This window comes from Mastigoproctus giganteus, chromosome 8 (assembly GCF_048544385.1).
Source record: "Mastigoproctus giganteus isolate SK-2022 chromosome 8, ASM4854438v1, whole genome shotgun sequence".
In the NCBI taxonomy this organism is placed as follows: Eukaryota; Metazoa; Arthropoda; class Arachnida; order Uropygi; family Thelyphonidae; genus Mastigoproctus; species Mastigoproctus giganteus.
In genome coordinates, this window is record NC_143582.1 from 206095578 (window position 1) to 206120071 (window position 24494).

The 24494-nt window shown below is 36.9% G+C and overlaps 1 protein-coding gene across 2 annotated transcripts in view; it reads right to left on the reverse strand.

Annotated features, from left to right (window-relative positions):
• The window catches only part of LOC150082224 (uncharacterized), a 236002-nt gene that overhangs the window by 44843 nt on the left and 166665 nt on the right, over window positions 1–24494 (reverse strand). For both annotated transcript variants that reach the window (XM_090380062.1, XM_090380063.1), the window contains 3 exons: window positions 21725–21857; window positions 13015–13127; window positions 10955–11083 (listed from right to left, as the gene is read on the reverse strand). In XM_090380062.1, coding sequence (XP_090236188.1) covers window positions 10955–11083; window positions 13015–13127; window positions 21725–21857 — 375 coding nt within the window. The remainder of the gene's footprint in view (window positions 1–10954; window positions 11084–13014; window positions 13128–21724; window positions 21858–24494) is intronic.

The following is a 24494-nucleotide window of genomic DNA, read 5'->3' on the forward strand; positions in this document are numbered from 1 at the left end:
ATTGGACAAATGTGTCCCCAATTCACAAAGGGGGATCAAAGGGTGACACGAGTAATTACAGACCTGTTAGTTTAACTTCTGTTCCAGGTAAATTAATGCAGTCTCTGGTTAAAGAGGTAATGCAGGACCATCTAGACAAGACTGCAGTTATAGTTCAGATACAGCATGGGTTTGTTAAGGGAAAGTCTTGTCTGACCAATTTGATTGGATGCTATGATGCAGTCACAAAGGAACTGGATGCAAAAAATAATTTTGATATCATATACTTTGATTTTAGAAAAGCTTTTGATACTGTTGCACATGGAAGACTACTGTACAAATTGGAAGACTATTGTACATGATTGATCTGAAAGCAATTATAAGTTGCTATATGCAGAAAAAAAAAAAAAACTTTTCAAAAATAATAGACTTTGATAAGGAAGAAGTAACTTTGTTTCAGATGGAATAGGAAGAGATATTTTTAATACCACTGTGAGTGTTATGAGATTTTTGTTCATTTTTTAGGGCTCAAATTTGATTATGCTTCTACTAGCATTTTTACTAGTTCTGAGTTTTCACACAGATCCAACAGGAATTCAAACTTCATCACTTCCCCAGGGGCTCACATCTGGTGAGAATGGGCTTGGCACACCCAGGGTCCTGAGCTGGATATCATCATTCTTCTCTTTCTTGATGATTCCCTTTTATTTCTCTCTCTCTCTCTCTCTCTCTCTCTCTCTCTCTCTCTCTCTCTCTCTTAGGGTTACTCGGGAATTTTTTTTTGGCTGGTGCACCACAAGCCTCAGGCTTCCTTGCACCATATAGCTAATAATAATAATAATAATAATAATTGAGAAGATGGTTCAACTCTGGTAAGAATGAATTTGCTTAATTTAATTCTAAGAAAATATAGTTTCTAGAAGACTATTGTCTTCTAGAAACTATACATACAGTAACATACAGTAACTGTAGCCACAATGAATGAAAATTCCCTTTTCACTATTATAGTTTTTGGAGCTTGAATATTTGGTAGTTGAATATTTTAGTAGTTTTTACTATTAAATTAAATTAAATTAAATATATCATGAATTATCAGCTCAGCACCAGTAACACCATTTTAGTTTTGCTGGCTGGACAAGATATTAATTAAATCTTAATCTGTTCATATCACAGGGACCAAACTCAAATTGATCAGTAAGTCAAATTCCTTGTCTTGCAAGTGGTCCTGTAGTGTCATTAAATATGTTGCTCCTGTAATTTTTCTATTAATATTGATTATTCATTTCGTTTTCACAGCATGAACTTTTAAGATATTAAATAATTTTTCCTCATTCATGACAGCTGTTAGCATATAGCTGCTTTTAAACCATTGGCCATATGGAGGGGGAAGGACTTCTGTGAAACACTTAGCTACATTCAACTTATTGTGTCTATCAGCATGATTACTGATATCTGACACAATATGTACCAATAAATATTAAAATGCATTATGAAATAATCCCAAAGCCCAGACTTTTGCAAAGCATAGACCTTTACATTTAAGAACCAATTTTCGAATCAATCTATAATAAATATTTAATTCAAGATAAGTAAATCAGCCTCAATTTCATAATAATACAAAAGCTTCAATTCAGCAAATATCTAACACTGATTTATTCTACTGAGATATTAAGTTTGAAGTTAATCATGGGTTTACAGTGCTGTCTGCCATCAGATATATGCCAATATATCAGGTGCCAAATTCTCAATACTGTTGAGCATCTGCAGGATGAAATCGAAAGGCATGTTCATCCCACAGTTCAGCACATCATCAGCACAATTCTTGCTCACATTATACAAGGAATTGAGAACAGCTTTGTTGCATGAAATGCCCAATATTCTTCTTGTCCCCTTTCAATGCCTTGTTGATGCCATACTGCCACATCATATCAGAGCAGTGATTCAGATCAACAGTAGTGTATATATATATACAGTTGGACCTCTCTTTAACGAACTTCCATATGGTGAATTTTTCTATGTAGCGAACCTTTTTGATTTCCCCTTGATCATTACATTGAAAATAGTTTCCATATAACAAAGAAAATTACTATATAACCAACTGATTTCGAAAGATCTAGGTATGCATTGTTCGCACCTCTGGCCTTTAGCAATAGAGCTGATGCTGTAGAAAGCAGGAATTAAGAGCTAAAAGGATTAAAAATTAATCACCTTAGCTTTTAATAGCTAAAGGATTTAATTCTTAAGAGCTAAAAGGATTAAAAATTAATCACCTTAGCTTTTAATAGCTAAAGGATTTAATTCTTAAGAGCATTCCACAATTTAGCATTGCCTGTAAAGCCATTACTGTACCGAGAAGTCACACTGGTCAACTGCTACCTATGTGTTGTCCACAGTTATTGGCAAAGATTAAAGCATATTCCCGACACGGATATTGGCTGTGGTCAACCTGATTTCTATTGTAAGCACCCTATTAGAACAGTGGTTCCCAAACTACTGAGAGTTTGGGAACTGCTTCGAAAATCAAAACAAGTTTGCAGACCCCTACATATATATAGGATGATTCAGGAGGAATAGTAAATATTTTGGAAGGTTATAGTATCGATTATTCTGAGTAAAAAAGTTTGTATAAACATGTGTCCAATTCTCAATGGATACAGAGATACAGCTGTTTGAAACTGGCATGCAGAGCTCCCTGAATCAGATGTGACCTGTCACTGTTTGGTGTTACAAGCGTTGTTAAGAACATCTTCACACATGCTGAATATGACGATATGGTGTTTGTCTACAGTTTTTGTGGTGGAAATGCTACTGCTGCTTGTAGAGAATACAAGCAGCAGTAGCATTTATAGGGCTTTTCTGTAAGTGCAATCTAATTATAAATGGGTAATAAACCGATGATGGAATTGATATTCAGTTGACACTCAAGTCAAGTGGACCCAATTTCGGCGAAGTCCAGATGGTGACAGCCAAATCCTCTGCTTGCACTTTCATGGTGTTGGGACTATTAGTAATCCTGGGTATAACCTCCATGCACAAGTACATGGTGAGTGACCACCCAGGTGTGAACCAACATAAGCAGGGGTCGAGGTGTGGTGCCCACACCACATGGAGAAATGTCGCCCCTCTGTGTTACCAGGCAGTACTAGGTGGGAGACGATTCTAATCAACCGGTGCAATACCACCACTTTGCTTATTGGAGGCTTGAAGTGGTGGAACCTGTGTTTGGTCTCCAGAGCTAAGTTCCGGTCAACTCTTCCCAATCTCTTCCATCATGCAGTATGACTGATGACTTTTGAGGTTATGATGAACATCATGGCGAGATCCAATCTTCCTTACATTTCGAGGGTACAGCTCTAAAACGGTGGTCGCAGGCCGGCCACTAGTTAGTACACCAGACCGAACCTATTGGTAACTCTCTAGGAGGCTTCCGGATCAGCTAGTGTATAATCTCGCTACCTCTACTCTGCCAGATAATGATTGGAGGAAGTCCAAGCAGTGTGTATGCAGGGGGCATTGTCGAGGCCATGTTACGTCAAGGCTCTGGGTATATTCTTACCATGTGTATGCCATATCCAAAAATTTCATTACTTCATACAGGCCACCCACTTTCTTACTATTTAATACACCATGAATTGTCAAACTAATAGAGTAAGCTTATCTGCAAAAAGATCTAAACCTCCCAAACACTTCCTAATTAATTTGATAAATATACATGGTCTCAATTCTAATCTCAACGATGTCCATTTCCAATTGCAGTCTGCCAAACCCCATGTACTTTTTCTGACAGAATCTTAGTTATCAGTTGATTCAACTACTGCTCATCTCAGTTGCCCAAATTATTCGCTGTATGATTCCTTTTGCCTCGAATGTGGTACCTGTGCATATGTCCATTCCAATATTCCCTGTCAGAGACTTGGCAATTTGGAATCTCCTCTCTTTGATCTTCTCTGGCTTAAAATCTCTCTACCTCATTGTGTCAAATTCATCTGTTGTCGCTACCGTTCTCCCAACTCCACTAATCACTTGGAGCTCTTTGATTTCCTCTCTTTGCAAATTGACTTTCTCCAGTCCAACTTTCCTAATAGTGAGGTAATTTTCCTTGGTGATTTTAATGTTCACAACTCCAGCTGGCTTCCGTTTTCTAGTCACATCAACCCAGCCGGGCGAGATGCTGAGGCTTTTGCAATTACTAATGACCTTGCACAGATTGTTCATTTACCTATAAGAATACCGGAGAATCCTAACCATACAGCCAACACTCTTGATCTTTTTCTCACAAACAACTCTTCTAAGTACACAGTCGAACTGAGAGGTCCTTTAGGCACCTCAGATCACAACTTGGTGATTGTCTCTTCTCCAATGGAGCCTTTTATCTCATGGCTATTCCCAACCTCGTAATGTTTGGCATTACAAAAATGCAAAATGGGATGACCTGCGAGATTTCTTTTCTTCTTTTCCTTGGTTGGATTACTGTTTCTAAACTTCTGATATCAACGTTTGCTAAGATTGTGTCAGCAAAATTATTCTTGCAGGAATGGAATCCTTTATCCCACACTCCACTTTAAAATCACACCCTTTATCCCAACCTTGGTTTTCCAATAAATGTGCTAAGGCTGTTCAAGAGAAGAACGTTGCATATCGTAATTGGCTTGTTTCTAATTCTTCAGTTTCATTTTCTGCCTACACCAAAGTTCGCAACAATTGTAAAGCAGTTATTAATCAGTCCAAACTAGAGTTTGAACAAGCTAAGAGTAGAAAACTTGCTTCTTGCTCTAATGGTAGCCAAGCATTCTGGTCTCTTGACAAAGCTATTGGCCGCAACTTTTGCCCATCTCTGCTCCCACCTCTGTCCAAACCAGATGGTTCTATTGTCACTTCAGCCACAGATAAAGCTGACCTGCTAGCATCCCACATTTCTTCAAACTCGTGTAATAATGATCTTGGTAAAACACCTCCCACCATTCCCAACATGCTCCATTCAAGTCTTCCGTCAAAAGGATGTCAGAAGGATTTTGACAAATCTTGATGCTAAGAAAGCTCCAGGTTCCGATGGTATTTCTCCACTTGTTCTCAAAACCTGTGCTCCTGTTCTTTGCCGCATTTTTTCACTTTCTTATTCCAAAGTTGTTTTTCCTTCTGCTTGGAAGTTTGCTCATATCCAGCCAGTTCCTAAAAAAGGTGACAAATCCCTCCCATCCAATTATCATTCCATTGCAATTACTTCTACTCTTTCTAAAGTAATGGAGAAATCAATTAACCGCCAACTCTTAAACTACTAGAAACCTTCCATCTGATCAACGATTGCCAGTATGGATTCTGTCAGTGTCGATCCACTGGTGATATTCTGGCTTATGTTACCCATTTATGGACTAATTCAATGGAAAAGTTTGGTGAAACACAAGCCATTGCTCTTGACATCTCAAAGGCTTTCAATTATGTTTGGCATAAAGGTCTTCAAAAGAAGCTTCCATTTTACAATTTGCCAACTGTTTTTTGTAATTGGTTATCCAGTTTTCTCTCTGATCACTCACTGAAGGTGACAGTAGATGGCTGTCTTCTAACTTCACTAATGCTGGTGTCCCCCAAGGTTCAGTTTTTTCCCCCACTCTTTTCCTCTTGTATGTTAATGACCTTCTTCCATTGACTGGAAATCCTATGAATAGTTTTGCCGATGATAGCACATTGCATTCCACTTTCCATTTTGAGAAACCTTGCCCTGCTCAATCAGCTTCAACTTCTCAAAAATCTGCTACTAATTCCTTAAATACCTATCTTCATGTAATACTCCAGTGGAGCAAAGACAGCTTAGTTGATTTCAATCCTTCTAAAACTCAGTCATGTCTTATATCTCGCAAAAAGGATTCTTCTGCTCCTATGCTTATCTTTGGTGACACTCCGATTTCTAGGCAAAATGATATATCTCTTTTGGGGATTATCCTGACTTCTAATTTATTTTTTTTAATTTTTTTATTAGTTGTTGGCGTATCGGCTTCTGCGGCCATAATGCACCTTCCAAAGGTTTTTTGCATTTTACTCTAATCCAAGCCTGAGGTGGGATTCGAACCCGGGACCTTTGGGTTGCCAGGCAGGCATTTTACCCACCTAGCTAGCCCGGTTGGACTGACTTCTAATCTCTCTTGGCACAAGCACATTATAAATATTGCTTCCTCTACATCTAAAAAACTTTGTTTTCTCTTTCTCTCTCGGTGTTACTTTTCTTCCAAACAGCTGTTTACTCTTTACAAATCACAAATCCGCACTACCATGGAATATTGTTCCCACATCTGGGGTGGTGCCCTCAAAACCTCTCTCAGGTTTCTTGATTTCGTTCAGAAGAGGGCAGTTAGGTTAATTAATGATTCATCTCTAACAGGGGCTCTCCACTCGCTATCTCATAGACGTACTGTTTCTACTGCATGCCTCTTCTACAGATATTTCCATGGGCATTGTTCTTCTGAATTAGCTTCTATAATTCCCGCACTTTCTTTCAAAATAGTTCGAACATGTGCCGCCACCAGCTAATGTCCGTTTACTGTCCAACTTCAAACTCACAGAACCAACTTTTCATCTTCCTCGTTTATTCATTCAACTGCCGTTTTCTGGAACAACCTTCCTTCATATGTATTTCCTGAAAATTACAGTCTGCAGAAGTTCAAGTCTAATGTCAACAAATATCTTCTTTCGTCTTCTCAACCTCCAACCCAAGCACGGTACTAAGTGCTATAGGTTCTAACACCTCTCGTGTTTGGGGTTTACATAAAAAAAAAAAAAAAAAACTCAACCTTACTGCATTTGCAATAATACAGACAGCTGGAATTCTGTGGGATTTTACTTTATTATGGCAAAATCTGTTTCTCCTTCAATGAAATCTTCAATCAAGCAAAAAAAAACAAAAATAAATTTTCAAAATCTGCTCTTTATTCCTATTTTTGAAGCTTTGTAAAAAAAAAAATAATAATAATAATAAAAAAAGTAACGCGCAGGTAGCGAAACCCACTGCACAATATAAAATTTTGGTAGTATACCTTACCGTGCAAATCGAGGGGTGACTATATATTTAAAATTCGTCGTGATTTACTGAAATTAAAGCCATATTGACTTGTTGGCCACCCCTGATATATACTAATCATATTGAAAATAAGTAATGTTCTATAACAAAATTCTTTGTGATTCTATCAGTATATTCATATTGAAAATAAGTAATGTTCTATAACAAAATTCTTTGTGATTCTATCAGTATATTCATATTGAAAATAAGTAATGTTCTATAACAAAATTCTTTGTGATTCTATCAGTATATTCATATTGAAAATAAGTAATGTTCTATAACAAAATTCTTTGTGATTCTATCAGTATATTCATATTGAAAATAAGTAATGTTCTATAACAAAATTCTTTGTGATTCTATCAGTATATTTTTTAAGAAAATAAACACATATTACTTGATATGTTCTGAAAGTTTCACAGACCACCTGGAACTAATCTACTGACCCCAGTTTGGGAAATTCTGTATTAGAGAATTAGCAGAGAGAAATTTTCCTTTATCCCGGAAATTCATCTGTTGTTTCGCAGAAATGAGTCATCCACACTTTCACTAAATTTCACCTGTCTCTGTATGGTTGGTACAAGTTGTCCCTAAATCAGTTTTATTTTAGCTGCTGTGGAAGTAACCTTACAATGTCTAAGAGGAAGTCTTTGAGTGTAGTGAAAAAAGTGGAAGTGCTTAACAGTGTAGATCGGGGCATTAAAAAAAAAAGAAATTGCTTTAAAGTTTGGTATCCTTTCCAGTAGTGAAACACGATTTTTCAGAACATCAACCATTCTGAAAAACTGTGTTTCGATTCTCAAACTGTTTTGAGGAAATGGGATCCAGTCAGAAGCTTGCAAAATTATGAATGTATGATGTAGATGAAACCGTTTTTAAGTGGGTGAAGTTGAGACCAAAACATGCCGATATCAGGGATATTAATAAAATAAGAGGCTATGGAGTATGCATGGCTGATGCTATATAAGCTTGCTTTCTTGCATCACATGCCTCTACTAATGCTAATGCTACTGCTAATGCATCTTTTCTGGGGCATAAACCATTCCAAACCAGTTCTGGTTGGCTGGACAAATTTAAAAAGCACCATTGCTTACTCAAAAAAGTTATTTCTGGTGAAAGTGGGGTTGCAATTGAAGAAGACTGTGCCCATTGAAAAGAAACAGTTTTGAAAAAATTATGGAGGACTACGAGACAAAAGACATTCAACATTGATAAAAGTTATTTTTCGGGTCTATTTTTTAAATGTATGCCGAACAAGACACTGACTTTTAAAAGTGATAAATGTTTAGGTGGTAAAAATAGTAGAGACAATTACAGTTTTGGTTGGTGCAAATATGGCTGGTAATGAAAAACTGAAGCTTTTGGTAATTGGCAAAAGTAAACAACGCCAATGTTTCAAAGGAGTAAAGTCGCTAGAGTTGGACTACAACTACAACAATAAAGATCAAATGACAAGTGAAATTTTTGAACAGTGGATTTTAAATTTTGATAGAAAGATGACAAAAGAAAACAGAAAAATCACTTTGATTGTTGAAAACTGCCCACCTTCACTTGGTAATTTCAAAATTTACAAGTGTGAAGCTTGTTTTATTCCCTCCAAATACCTCATCTAAACTGCAGCCAATGGACCAAGGCATTATCAAGAATTTGAAAATGCACTACCGAAGGTGCATACTGAAAAAAATTATACTGAGAATAGAAACCAACCAACCTATAGGTTCTATTATAGATTTGCAGATATGCATATCAGAGTTGGCAAAAGTTTAGAGTCAAGATGTGACGGAAACAAAGATTAAGAATTGTTTCACAAAAGCAGGTTTTACTAAAATGTCAATTAACAGCAATGAGAGGGATGAACTGCCACAAGACATTGAGCAATCGTGGGAAGAACTCCAAGCAAGATGTTTGATCAGTGGAGAAATTGTTCTTGAAGAATTTTTAGGAGTTGATAACGATGTCATAGTAGCTGAATATCTGAGTGACTTCAACATTTTTGAGAATATTCAAAGAACTAGTGACAATATCGAAGATGAGTTGGATGAAAATGAGGGCAACAAAGGTAACGAGGGCAATATTAAACCTTCCAAACACGAAATGTTTGCAGCATTTGAAACTTTGAATTGAGGCGTTCAGTGTGAAGAAAATGTGCCAGAAAATATATTTGATCGCTTAAACAAATGCGAACATTTTTATGAACAATGTACAGTAAAATCCAGTGTACAACAAAAAATAACAAAATATTTTATGACATAATTCTTAAAAGTGTACTAACATATTAAGAAATAAGTAGTCATTTCTTAATATGTGATATCAATAAATTCATTGTTTTAAAATGTTAGAAAATTTATTCATTCCCACTTATTTCTGATTTACTTACCACATTTTACTGTATTTCTGAATGTTGAATTACAGTATTTTTCATTGTTCAAAAGGTCATATTTCTTTATAACAAAATTTTTGTATAATAAATTTTTTTGGCAAACTATCGATTTCATTATATGGAGGTCCAACTGTATATGTTAGTTTTGATAATTTTATTATTATGAATTCATAAAAGAGCCAATATGTCCTTTTATCAATGTAACCGATAAAAGGGCATATTGGCATATTCATATAACTTCATAGAATCTTATTTTATATAAGAGTGTCAAAAATTACTGGCATATTATACCTAACAAATTAGTTAATATATGCAGTAAGTTATTCAATCAAACAATTGTAGTATGCTGCCAACATTTTCATAATGTCTTTTTTTTATATTTCTTCCTGAATTTAATATAACACATATTTACTGTTTCTGCTGAGTTTAATATAATAAACAGAGAGATTCATGATTTATATATTTAGTAAATGGATAACAAAAATAGAGCTTTTCTTAAGTTACAAAATCTTTTTTGTTTGAACTGAGATCCAAGAACATTTCTGTTCTGTGCATCTGACATACTCCCCATTCATTCCTCCAATTAGCAGATAGCAATGCACACAATATCTGGTATTTGTTTGTTTGTTATTTGGATTTTAGGAGCATTAGCAACTAAGGCCATATTGCTCCAGGGATATGTGGTGGTCATTCCCTGACCTTTCCGCATCCTCCGTATTTGGTGGGCATGGGCTCGAACCCTGGTCTAATCAAGAAGCTGTGCTATGCACTGCAGTTCCTGCCCACCTGGCTACAGAGGCACCTAATATCTAGTGCTTCAGGTGCAATATATATTATAGTATATGGACAGCCTACGTGATACATATGAAAAAATGAAATAACAATTGTTGGATTCCTATTTTTCCAATTTTAATGAAATTTGGATGGCTCAATTTTTATAAAATGACTAAATATAAAATTTCATGAAAATCCTTTTAGTGTTTCAGCTGAAATATACAATATATGGATAGCCTATGTGATATGTATAAAAAAAAAATAAGAATAAGAATAATAATCGCTGGATTTCTGTTTGTCTGATTTTAATGAAATTTAGGATGGCTCAACTCTTTTTAAAAGTCTATTGGGAGTCAAGTTATTACATGCAGATGGATGGACAGAATGACTTGGTGAAGACAATAGATGCTTATGTAGGTATATATATAAATAACTTTATCTCCATCATGTAATTTTTTGAATTTTTATTTTACATGCTACCCTGCTGCCCATACCTCCGCCCCATTCCTCAGTGCTTGCCACCATACTTTATGCCATATTTCTATTACTCAATTAAATGTCTGAATTTGTATTTTTCATATTTTCTTGAAAATCTTTTGCCATTGCTTCATGAATTACTGCCCAATGGCTTTTTTCTTTTTTTTTAAATAGCAACATATTAAAATTTAGGGCATTATGGAAACTAAGGGAATGCTATGACACTGAATCTACTGGAATAGATGAAAGAAATTAAAAAGTATTATCTAACAATAATTACATAAATGATATTTACTTACAGCTACATACTGCCAACCACCACTGACTCTCACTAGTAAAGTTTCTTCATCAAGCACAAATCCCAGGGTACCCAGTGGACTTATGTCTGACATTCGAAGTAAAGAATCCATATTTTTAAAGGTTACAGCCTAGTGGAATATATATATACAAGCATATTATCGATGTAAACACTTTTTAAGTCATCTAAATATCTAATGAAGTTAAAGTTATTAAGGAAAGAAATAAAACATACTATAAATAATTTATATAACATTTATAACAGCTTGATGAAAAATTTGTGAAAAAAGGCCCTCCACTATTCTGGTGCCACATTAGCTCCTACAGTGCTACAGGAAACTATCACAACCACATTAGTGTTGATCAGCAATATGAATATAATGTGAAGAGAATACAGCTGGGATTTTGAGAAGCATTCTGATCATTACATATGAACACTAACAGATATCTTAATGATTACAATTTAATTCCATGAAAAATGCATCTTAAGATGTTTAACAGTTGATAAAAGAGAGATGTATTCTGTAATAAGAATGCTACCATTTTCCTATTTGACAAATGATCCAAGGCAACAGTGGTCAAGTTGCTGAATTATGTGAGTAAGACAGTCGTTAACCATGTTCCATTTGCCAGACATGTAGGACACTCTCTCTACAAGCTGAGGCTACACACGTGAGGAGGCATAAATTCAAGCTGAGGAAGGATGGTTGCAGGATAGATGTGCGGAAGTTTGCCTTCAGCCAGCGGGTGGTTAACTGTTGGAATGGGCTTCCATCTGTTGTTGTGGAAGTGGATGGGTTGAATAAATTCAAGGGAGAACTAGCCAAATTCTTGGAGGGTACGGACGGGCAAATTTTTTTTTTTTTTTGGCTGATGCTATATAAACTTGCTTTCTTGTATCATTTGCCATTACTATTACTACAAATGAAGCATGCTGAAAATAATGTAGCATGACTCGGCCTTTTTGGCTAAGATCAAAGTGTAGTATAAAGTATACCAGAGGTTAGAAATGTTGATCCATGGGTCTTTTTTGTGTGATCTCTTTTCTGCAGAGTGTTGGTAGCCTAATAAGCTAATATGCTGACTATCGTACAAATTTCAATAAACCAAAAATACAAAAACACACAAGGAAACAGGTAACAAGAAGGAAAGCTGATAGTATTTGACACCATGATTGACTGAAATGAAGATGGAAGGTTTTGTTTATACTGAATGTTGATGGAAGGATGTATTTATATTGAATGTTGGTGGAAAGATTTGTTTATATTGAATGCTGATGGAAGACAGGGGAGGGTTGGGTGACAAGTCAAAGAAGTAAACAGGAAAGTTTTAATCTGAATGTAGCAGGAAGCATCACAGCCTTAATAGAATTTACCATGCCACACTAATGATTTGAAGAAGTAAACAAAGGTGGCTAATATTTATAAAAATAATTGCAAAAACCTTTGTAAAAATAATATAAAATTGATACCATAATATCATATAAAATTGATATCAAGAAAGCAAATAAAATATAACAATTATGTCTATATGATAAATACACCAATGCACCTTTTTTTTTTTTTTTTTTTTAATCTGCTAGTTGTGTACCCTGCATTACAAAGAGAGAAACTGAATGTGGCCTGTTAGTACCAAAAGGTTCTTAACCTTTCTTAATTACTGTTATTGATATTACAAAGGTTGTTGTAATATCCATAACAGTAATTTTCTACTCCTGATGAATATGAAGAATGTAATTAGTTTGATACAGGAGTGGTTATGTTCACAGGAGCAGAAGAGCACCTTGCATTACATATAACGCTATTAACAGCATTAATTAATTTGCAGTATTTACTTTGTGGTTCAAGTGTTTCTTAAGCTCAATTCAATAATTAGGTTGATAATTTATGTGTGACCACTTACATGCTTTAAATTATGTTAAATAACATGACCTAAATAGCCTATTACGTTTTGAAGGGAATCTGTTTACTAAAAGATAAAATAATTTCCTGCCAATATATGAAAGCCATTTACTAAAGCTGCAATTATAAAATTATATACTAAAATTCAAATATGTATTTACCCCTGGAACTACAGCAGGCTGGTTTTTACGTGACTCTTCTGCAGAACTTGAAGGTGGACCAGGTGGTCCAGGAGGCCCTGGTGGTCCAGGTGGGCCACTTGACAGTTGCAGACCTACAAAGTTCATGCAAGAAGATATAAAAAACAGCATGAGTATGAATACATATAATTTATTTCATAAAAAATAAAAATTTTAAAATGATATATTCTCCAGTTATAGGAAGAATAAAAATAGAATTGTAGTTCTGAGTCATAAAAGTATTTTAATCATTAAATTTCTTTCAGATTTCATTAAGTCGTCTCCGTAGCCAGGTGGGAAGGAGCAGCAGTGCGTAGCACACGCAGGGTTCAAGCCCATCACCACCAAATACGGAGGATGCGGGAAGGTCAGGGAATGACCACCGCATATCCTGGAGCAATATGGCCTTAGTTGCTAATGCTCCTAAAAACCAAATAATAAACAAACAAAAAGATTTCATTATGCATTGAGCAAAAAACTAATCAAATTAATTTATTAATCTTTATTTCATCATCAATTTTGACTGAAAATGAATTTAAAATTCTAGTTTCAAATTCAATCAAAAAAGAGTTAGCATTAGTAGAAGCATATGATGCAAGAAAGCAAGCTTATACAGCATCAGCCAAAAAAAAAAAAAAAAAAACCTTCCCATTTCACCCATCCATTCACTCCAAATGTTTGTTTAGTTAACCAGATTTTGTTCTACAGATTTCTACAGATTTTGTGTGAATTACAAAACATATTCTACTTTAAGTAGTATATAGGAGCAATGCAAAACTATGGTCCACACATCTAATTAGGCCATATACAGGGTGTTTCAAAAATGATGGTCAATATTTTAAAGATGTACAAACTAAAATAAGAAAAAAAGTCCCAGTGAACATCGGGTCGCAAATTAACCGTTTTTGAGATAATGCACATTTTCTGTTAAGATCCGCCACTGACTATGGGAGCACTAGTTTAGCAAAAAGCTGTGAAATGTGAATCCTTTGCTAAGGGTGGTTTTATTAAACATAAGATAATACATTTTTAATTTTTGGTTTCAACACCACATGATTTTACAGATGGCACATGTTACAGGATGTTACAAAAGGTGTTCAAAATGCTGTCCTTGCATTCATATGCAGCTTTGTAGTCTTCTCTGTACTGAGTTACGAATCCTCTCAGGCATTCCTGGGTCATTTCTGATTTGCTGAAAGGCTGCAATTCCTCAACTGTGTTAATGTCAGAAGTATACACCAAGCTTTTCATATGACTCCAAATACAAAAATCCATAGGATTTAAGTCTAGTGATCAGGGAGGCCACATTACAGGCCCACCTCTACCTATCCACTATTTTTATATATCACCTGGTTTTGGCACATTATAGCCTTAGTTGCTAATGCACCAATAAAACCCAACAACCAACCAACCAACCTATCCACCATTGACCATACCTTCTAGTTAGATATCAAGTCACAACTTGAGAAAAATGTGCCGGTGCACTATCATTCATAAACCACATGTTCTGGCGTTGCTGAAGTGGAACATTATCATCATCAAGGTCTGGAAGAACATTCTGCAGGAAGTGAAGGTACAGCTCTCGTGTTAGCCTGTTTGGCAGAAAGTGTGGTCCAAGTAACCCCATGGGCTCACATCTGGTGAGTATGGGCTTGGAACACCCAGGGTCCTGAGCTGGATATCATCATTCTTCTCTTTCTTGGTGAATCCTTTCTACTTCTTTCTCTCTCTCTCTTACTCAGGGTAACTTGGAAATTTTTTTTCCGCTGGTGCACCATATAGCTAATAATAATAATAATAATAATAATAAATAGACGGTCTCCTAGTAGTCCTGTGCAGACATTCAACGAGAAACGTTGCTGATGTCATGACTCATAAATTGCATTAGGATTTTTGTCAGACCAAACGTGACAGTTATGAAAATTTAAAATACCATCACGAGTAAATCCAGCTTCGTCAGTGAGCAAAATGTTGTTTAAAATTGGAGGGTTCACGACACTGTTGTTACATCTACTGGCAGAAGTTCACTCTAGGAGGGTAGTCTGTATTGCTGAGACTTTGTACACACTGGATATGATAGGGGTACAGTAATTGGCAATGTAAAATTCGCCACACACTGCTTTGACTTAGAACTCGCTATTGCAGAGCAACCCTCCTTGTCAAAATTCCTGGAATTTTTTCTATTCTTTCTAACATCCTTTCCTCAACATCAGGTATTATGCTTCTCGGCCTATCTGCTCATACTCCATGTGCGAAACGCCCATGTTCTCTAAGGCACTGATGTATACTATGCTTTTTTTGCATATTGTAGTATGTACAGTTCACCTTTAAATTATTGACCATCACTTTTAGGCAAATATATATTCTTGAAAAGCTAATTTAAAAATAGACTACAACTGAGGATGAACCTTTCAAGGCCATAGTGTGAGCAAAGATTATAGTAATTCTTTCAAAGCTGCAAGTTTGCCACCATAGATTTGTGATCATGTGGTTTAATATTTGTATAAAAAAATTATAATCCACAGTTTTCAGTTTGGTACAGTCTCCTTTAAAAAAAGAGCATAACAATTATTGCTCCCACCTCCTGTCATAGCGGTGAATTTAGCAGATAGTGCAGAGGGAAGGAATTTATTTATGCTTTACCCTCTTAATCATGCACTCATCAGTACCATCTAACAGACTCGTGATTATCTGGGAATGAATTACCAGGGGTACAGATTAATTAGGGTTTCTACAGCCCAAAGAAGTCTAAGTTGAATAGTGAAAAAAATACCTGGAACCTGTTACTATACTTTCTGCCTCTGGTTCACTCAAGTCATAATTCAGTAATCCTTCTGTTTTTATCATTGTATGGTTAATTTTAACATTCTTCCCCAAATTTTTTATTTTTAAATTTGCATCTGTGCATTCATCACATTAAAATGAAAGAGGGTTGTTCTTTCTATTGAACAGAAACTCCAACACATATAGCTGAGTAGAGACTCATAATGAATCTCTATTCAACTACATAAAACAGCAAGAAGTTGTTCTTGCTGATAAGATGCTTTTAAATTTACACATACCAATCATAGGAAGGCAAACCTAGGGAAAGAACAACCTTCACTGTTTTTTGTTTTCATGTCGAATTCCTCTCACACTTCAGTATACTTTTAATAAATATGAAAATTTACTTTTAATTAATATGAATACAGTGTGCATATAAATAAATTTATGTTTTTGTCATATTTACAAGTTTTTCTTTCATTTTATGGGTTATCTGTGTTCAGATTATCCATGAAAATTTATTTTCCAGTTACCTCCTAGGCCATAAATTGAAGTTACAGGCGGGGGGAGGGAAGATGTTTAGATTGGATTGAGGGAAGTTTATTTTAGCCAGCAAGTTATAAATTATAAATGAATGGAATAAGTTATTTACATGGGTGGTTGAAGTTGACAGTTTGGGGAAATTCAGAGGTCGGCTGGATAGTTACCTATGGGAGGAGGGAAATGCATAGGTTGTCTATTTCCTTTTCGTTATTTTTTATTAATTATTTATTTTATTTAATGTTATTATTATTATTTTGCTCTTTTTTTTCTTTGTTTTTTTGCTGGTGCAGCATAAGCCTTAGGCTTCCTTGCACCATATGGCCATTACTGACACTAATCAGGAATTCTACTGTATATGTATATAGTACTGTGCATAGTTGAGGTAAAATAAAAAGCAACTTAACATCTATTTGTTCTAAGTCAACATTTATACATCCTCATCCTGGATGTATTTAGGACTCATTTTTTAATGTTTTGAAATTACTGTGTTTATTAAAAAGTAGTATATATTTTTCATTTTATTATGCCTTCAAATGTTCAATAATTCCTTAATGAGTTCAATAATGACATTTACTGCATTTTCTTTCATATATTTTCTTGGCATATTTATTGATTTGCTCTAACGTATTTTCTGTGTGACTGTAACTTTGCAAAACATAGTTTTTCTGAATGCAGACTTTTTAAGAAGATATCCCCACAGTTGGTTAGGGATTGTGATACCATTCAGACCTTTTTTCATTGGGCTGTCGTCTGATGTCTTCCATCTCTTTGAATAACATCTACCACAGCAGATTTTGGGAGATTCAGTTCAGTTGTAATTATGCACACAGAAAGGTTCTTGATGTAGCATCCAACCACTATCCCATATTGAAATTCCTCAATATAAATTGCTACTGCTGCCGCACAAATCCATGAGATTTATGTTGGTATGTCTGAGCCTATATGCACACATGGGAGACTTCTAGCACACTACACAATATTCATGCAGGGTGTTCAAATAATTTATCCTTATAGGACGCACACACGTGCACACACACACACACACACACACACACACACACACACACACACACACACACACACACACACACACACACACACACACACACACACACACACACACATGCATGCTTGCACGTATGCGCATGTGCATATAGATACATGTGTGTGTTTTTTATGTGAACCATAAAACATGAGAGGTATTAGAACCTACAGTACTTAGTACCGTGCTTGGGTTGGAGGTTGAGAAGACGAAAGAAGATATTTGTTGACATTGGACTTGAACTTCTGTAGATTGCAATTTTCAGGAAATACGTATGAAGGAAGGTTGTTCCAGGAAACAGCAGTTGAATGAATAAATGAGGAAGATGAAAAGTTGGTTCTATGGGTTTGAAGTTGGACAGTAAATGGATGTTGGCTGGTGGCGGCACAAGTTTGGACTGTTTCGAAAGAGAGAGCGGGAATTATAGAAGCCAATTCAGAAGAACAGTGCCCATGGAAGTATCTGTAGAAGAGGCATGCAGTAGAAACAGTACGTCTATGAGAAAGCAAGTGGAGAGACTCTGTTAGAGATGAATCATTAATTAACCTAACTGCCCTCTTCTGAATGGAATCAAGAAGCCTGAGAGAGGTTTTGGGGACACCACCCCAGATGTGGGAACAATATTCCATGGCAGGGCGGATTTGCAATTTATACAGAATGAGCAGCTGTTTGGAAGAAAAGTAACGCCAAGAGCGAAAGAGAAAACCAAGTTTTTTAGATGCAGAGGAAGCAATATTTGTAATGTGCTTGTGCCAAGAGAGATTAGAAGTCAGAGTAATCCCCAAAAGAGATATATCATTTTGCCTAGAAATCGGAGTGTCACTAAAGATAAGCATAGGAGGAGAAGAATCCTTTTTGCAAGATATAAGACAAGACTGAGTTTTAAAAGGGTTGAAATCAACTAAATTGTCATTGCTCCACTGGAGAATTACCTGAAGATCGGCATCTAAGGAATTGGTAGCAGATTTTCGAGAAGTTGAAGCTGATTGAGCAGGACAAGGTTTCTCAAAATGGAAAGTGGAATGCAACATGCTATCATCGGCAAAACTATGGATAGGATTTCCAGTCAATCGAAGAAGGTAATTAATATACAAGAGGAAAAGAGTGGTGGAAAGAACTGAACCTTGGGGGACACCGGCATTAGTGGAGAAGTTAGAAGACAGAGAGCCATCTACTATCATCCTCAGTGAGCGATCAGAGAGAAAACTGGATAACCAATTACTAAAAACAGTTGGAAAACCATAAGATGGAAGCTTGTTCAGAAGACCTTTATGCCAAACATGATCGACAGCCTTTGAGATGTCAAGAGCAACTACTTGTGTTTCACCGAAACTTTCCATTGAATTAGTCCATAAATGGGTAACATAAGCCAGAATATCACCAGTGGATCGACACTGATGGAATCCATACTAGCGATCGTTGATCAGACGGAAGGTTTCTAGGTAGTTTAAGAGTTGGTGGTTAATTGATTTCTCCATTACTTTAGAAAGAGTAGAAGTAATTGCAATGGGACGATAATTGGATGGGAGGGATTAGTCACCCTTTTTAGGAACTGGCTGGATATGAGCAAATTTCCAAGCAGAAGGAAAAACACCTCTGGAATAAGAAAGTGAAAAAAGGTGGCAAAGAATAGGAGTAAGTTCAGGAGCACAGGTTTTGAGAAAAAGTGGAGAAATACCATCAGGACCTGGAGCTTTCTTAGCATCAAGATTCATCAAAATCCTTCTGATATCCTTTTGACGGAAGACCACAAGAGGCATTGAATGGAGTGTGTTGGGAATGTTGGGAGGTGTTTTTCCAAGATCATTAATACATGAGCTGAAAGAAAAATGGGATGCTAGCAGGTCAGCTTTATCCGTGGCTGAAGTGACAACAGAACCATCTGGTTTGGACAGAGGTGAGAGCAGAGATGGGCAAAAGTTGCGGCCAATAGCTTTGGCAAGAGACCAGAATGCTCGGCTACCATTAGGGCAAGAAGCAAGTTTTCTACTGTTAGCCTGTTCAAACTCTAGTTTGGACTGATTAATAACTGCTTTACAATTGTTGCGAGCTTTGGTGTAGGCAGAAAATGAAACTGAAGAATTAGAAACAAGCCAATTACAATATGCAACATTCTTCTCTTGAACAGCCTTAGCATATTTATTGGAAAACCAAGGTTTAGATAAAGGATGAGATTTTAAAGTGGAGTGTGGGATAAAGGATTCCATTACTGCAAGAATAATCACTGACACGATCTGAGCAAACGTTGACATCAGAACTTTTGAAAAACTAATCCGACCAAGGAAAAGAAGTCTCGCAGGTCATCCCATTTTGCATTCTTGTAATGCCAAACAAAACGAAGTTGGGAATAGCCACGAGATAAGGGTTCCATTGGAGAAGAGACAATCACCAAGTTGTGATCTGAAGGGCCTAAAGGACCTCTCACTTCAACCATGTACTTAGAAGGGTTGTTTGTGAGAAAAACATCAAGCATATTGGCTGTATGATTAGGATTGTCCGGTATTCTTGTAGGTAAATGAACAATCTGTGCTAGGTCATTAGTAATTGCAAAAGCCTCAGCATCTCGACCTGCTGGGTCGGTGTGACTAGAAAACGGAAGCCAGCTGGAGTTGTGAACATTAAAATCACCAAGGAAAATTACCTCACTGTTAGGAAAGTTGGACTGGAGAAAGTCAAGTTGCAAAGAGAGGAAGTCAAAGAGCTCCAAGTGATTAGTGGAGTTGGGAGAACGGTAGGGACAACAGATGAATTTGACACAATGAGGTAGAGAAATTTTAAGCCAGTGAAGATCAAAGAGAGGAGATTCCAAATTGCCAAGTCTCTGACAGGGAATATCAGAACGGACATATGCACAAGTACCACCTTTGAGATGAAAGCAATCATACAGCAAATAATTTGGGCATCTGAGATCAGCAGTAACTGAATCAACCGATAACTGAGATTCTGTCAGAAAAAGTACATGGGGTTTGGCAGACTGCAAGTGGAAATGGACATTGTTGAGATTAGAATTGAGACCACGTATATTTGTGAAATGAATTAGGAACTGTTTAGGAGGTTTAGATCTTTTCGCAGATAAGGTTGCTCTATTAGTTTGACAATTCATGGTGTATTCAATAGTAAGAAAAAGTGAGTGGGACATGCTGTACGAAGTAATGAAATTTTTGGATATGGCGTATACATGGTAAGAATATACCCAGATCCTTGACATAACGTAGCCTGGGCAATGCTCCCCGCATACACACTACTCGGACTCCCTCCAGTCACTATCTGGCACAGTAGAGGTAGCAAGATTATACACTAGCTGATCCGGAGGCCTCCTAGAGAGTTACCAATAGGTTCGGTCTGGTGTACTACCTAGCGGCTGGCCTGCAAACACCGTTTTAGAGCTGTACCCTCGAAATTTAAGGAATATTGGATCTCGCCACGACGTTCATCAAAACCTCAAAAGTCATCAATCATACTGCATGATGGAAGAGATAGGGAAGGGTTGACCGGAACTTAGCTCTAGAGACTAAACATGGGTTCCACCACTTCAAGCCTCCAATAAGCAAAGTGGTGGTATTTCACCGGTTGATGAGAGTCATCTACCACCTAGTACTGCCTGGTAACATAGAGGGGCGGCGTTCCTCCATGTGATGTGGGCGCCACACCTCGACCCCTGCTTACGTTGGTTCACACCTGGGTGGTCACCCACCATGTACTTGTGCATGGAGGTTATACCCAGGATTACTAACAGTCCCACCATCGTGTAGGCGCAAGCAGAGGATTTGACTGTCAGGGACTGTCCGGACATCGCCGAAATTGGGTCCACTTGACTTGAGTGTCACCCAAATATCAGTTCCATCGGCGTTTTAGACTCCCAGGTAGCAAGTGCAGCTCGTCTGGCATATCTGAAAGAATGTCTGTGACAACCTCAAGGACCTGAGGGGTGTGTGTGTGTGTGTGTGTGTGTGTGTGTGTGTGTGTGTGTGTGTGTGTGTGTGTGTGTGTGTGTGTGTGTGTGTGTGTGTGTGTGTGTGTGTGTGTGTAATGCAATATGATTTGTTGGCATTTTAGACTATTATAAACTGCCAGTATTTTGAGCATTTATACTTTTGGAATTTTTTTTTCTTCTCAACTATTGAAAATTTTGCATTACCAATGGTATAGTTTTCCACCTCTACTACCTCAGAGAAGTGGGAGATACTCACCTGTAACAATCAAAATGTCAGTGTTATCTCACATCATATTTATATTATCTCACATTATAATTGGAAAAAAAAATCACATTTATAAGAAAAAAATTGAATCATTGCTTTTCAGGTGACCCCATATGTACAACACACATGCACGAACAAACAGTACCTTTTCCTCCTGCCATTCCATTCTTTATCCAAGCAGGACCAGGGGGACCAGGTGGACCTGGCGGACCTGGCAATCCAATGCCAGGTGGTCCAGGGGGTCCTGGTAAACCTTCAACAACATCCCCAGGAGGACCCTAAAAAAAATGTAATTTTTAAAATTCTTGGTAACACAGAAAACTAATCAAAACATGAAACTTTGTTACATTATTATAAGTGTAGAATTATGTGAAAATACAGCAATGGCTTACAGATCAGATTTTAATAAGTCAAGAGAATCACCTTTGGCTTGTAATACCACATGTAATCTTTATGGAACACTTTCCAAATATTTATGGCATGTTTCAATAAAAACATTTCTCTATTCCTCCAGAGGAATGGTTTTTAATTAGGCAAGCATGTTGGCCTCCATGGATGAGCCCTAACACATATTCCCAATTCCCTCCATACTGGTTCTGTTGGGCTAAGATTACAACTCTGAGCAGGCCAGTCCATCAGTGTCACATTACTTTCTCTAAGCTAAGCTGTCACATATCAAGCTGTATGACACAGGCATTGTGCTGCTGAGAAATGCAAGGTACTGCACCATAAAGCTGTAGAAAGTGTTGGAAGAAAAAAATTATTAATGATGTCACAATATCACTCCAAATTACTACAATTACAAAACAGCATACCCAAATCTATCTGACTGCTACTTCTTATGCTTCAAAATTGAAACAGTAGAATCCTTGGTGAAGGTAAAGAAAGCCTACACGAGAAACACGCAAAAGTTCGATGAAATTTACCGGTAAAAGTACTTTGCTGTAACAGCATTTGTTTTGTTGCTCGCTTGGTAAACAAACGGTGGGTGCTATCGGTCAGAAGTAGAAATTGAATCCCATGGGAGATTGAAACCCTCCCGAAGTGGAGGGGGTAACCTGACCTTTTTTCTTTAGAATCACTGGTGGACTAGTGGATAAATTGTTTATTAAAAAAAAAAAAAGGCAAAGGAAGCCCACACGAGAAGCATGGCAATTTTCGAAAAAGTTTATGGGTGAAACTACGTTATGAACATTTTTTACAACGCCAGAACTTCCAATATGACTGTTCGTGATTCAATTAGTGATTCTAAAAAAAAAAAAACGTCAGGTTACCCCCTCCACTTCGGGAGGGTTTCAAGCTCCTGTGGGATTCAACTTCTACTCCAGACCGATAACACCCACCGTCTGTTTACCGAGCGAGCAAAAATACAAATACCGTTACGGCAAAGTACTTTAACCAGTAAATTTCATCGAACTTTTGCGTGCTTCTTGTGCAGGCTTTCTTTACAAAATCCTTTATAAAATGCTCTCTCTCTCTCTCTTTCTCATCCCAATTCTTCCATTTGATGAAAACTACATATATTGATATTTTTTTTTTCAGAACATCCTTTTCCACTTCTCCAAACCTTAAGCACAATACTATTATTGCATTGTTTCTGTGTACTATCTTTCATAATGAAAAGCTTGTGGACAACAGTTCATGTATGAACTACTTGCTGTCATAAGTATTATGATATGCTCACTAACAACTGCTCCTGTGTGTTCCCAAACCTTCACATAAACTTCAGTGACATTTTTGATGGATAATACTTTGGAGGGCACTCTGCTCACAGAAGAAAACAGTCGGCGGATTTGGCTGCTGTAAAGGGATAAGTATTTTGACAGTTTTACCGTATTTTGTTAATTAACATAGTACATTGCGTTTTACAGAGATATTAAATAGGTTTAGTGGCATTCGTTAGCTTCCTATTTTGAATTTAACTAGTGATTTTTTGAAGTTATGACTCCTGGTGTTAGTGCCAATATTGTTGAACTAGCCGCCATATTGTAATCAATAAGAAATAGCGCAATATATCTTGAACTGATAGCGTAAGGTATAAAGTAAAGACAATGCTATACGAAGCACTGTATTAGAAATCTGTTAGCTTAGTATAGTATTATCAATTAATCAAAAATATTTATTTATCTTATTAAATTCCATTGTTAATTAAATTGTATTTAAATGGAAATCATAATCCAGACTAGAGCTGCGAAGCAAAGATCACAGACTAGAAAGAGTGCTGTGACTTGGGGGAGAAACTAAGGGAGCGATTCTCCAACACATCACATTCTCAAAAAATGTGCGAAATGTGGAATGTTTGCTGAACTTTCTTAAACAGGACATGATCTAGCCAAGGAGGATGTCTCTGTGTGCTAGATACCTAAAGTGTCAATAAATAAGGTGCCAACTCAACGTTCTGATGGACGTCTATGAGAGTTTGAGGTGTAGAGTAAATAGCCTAAAAGAAATTAACATGAGGGGCCCATCAAGCTCTCAGCTGCCCAGCTCAATGGCAGAGCTGAATCCTGTGCATTAGGCAACACAGAGGCAATCTCCAAGGCAGAATGTGCTGGTCCCAAAGGAACTAGTTGTTGTTGGTAACACTATTGTCAGGAAGACGGGGAATATACTATGCAAGAAGGATAGGTGTAACAGGACCAGGGTATGTCTGCCAGGGGCAAAAGTTTATGACGTTGTAGAGCAGATATCATCTTTTATATATTTTTTCATGATTTGTAAAATTTGGTGCCCCTTAAAGAATGGCACCCAAGGAAAGGGCCTTGCTAGCCCGTGCCTTAATCTGGCACCGATGGCACCCCTCCCCCACTTCCATAAAGATATTTGAGGCTGATGAGTGGGATGCACAGGTCCAGTTCAGTGGCCCATTTCCTAAATTTCATTGACTTTAAAAGAGTTATTTCCTTTGTGAGTTA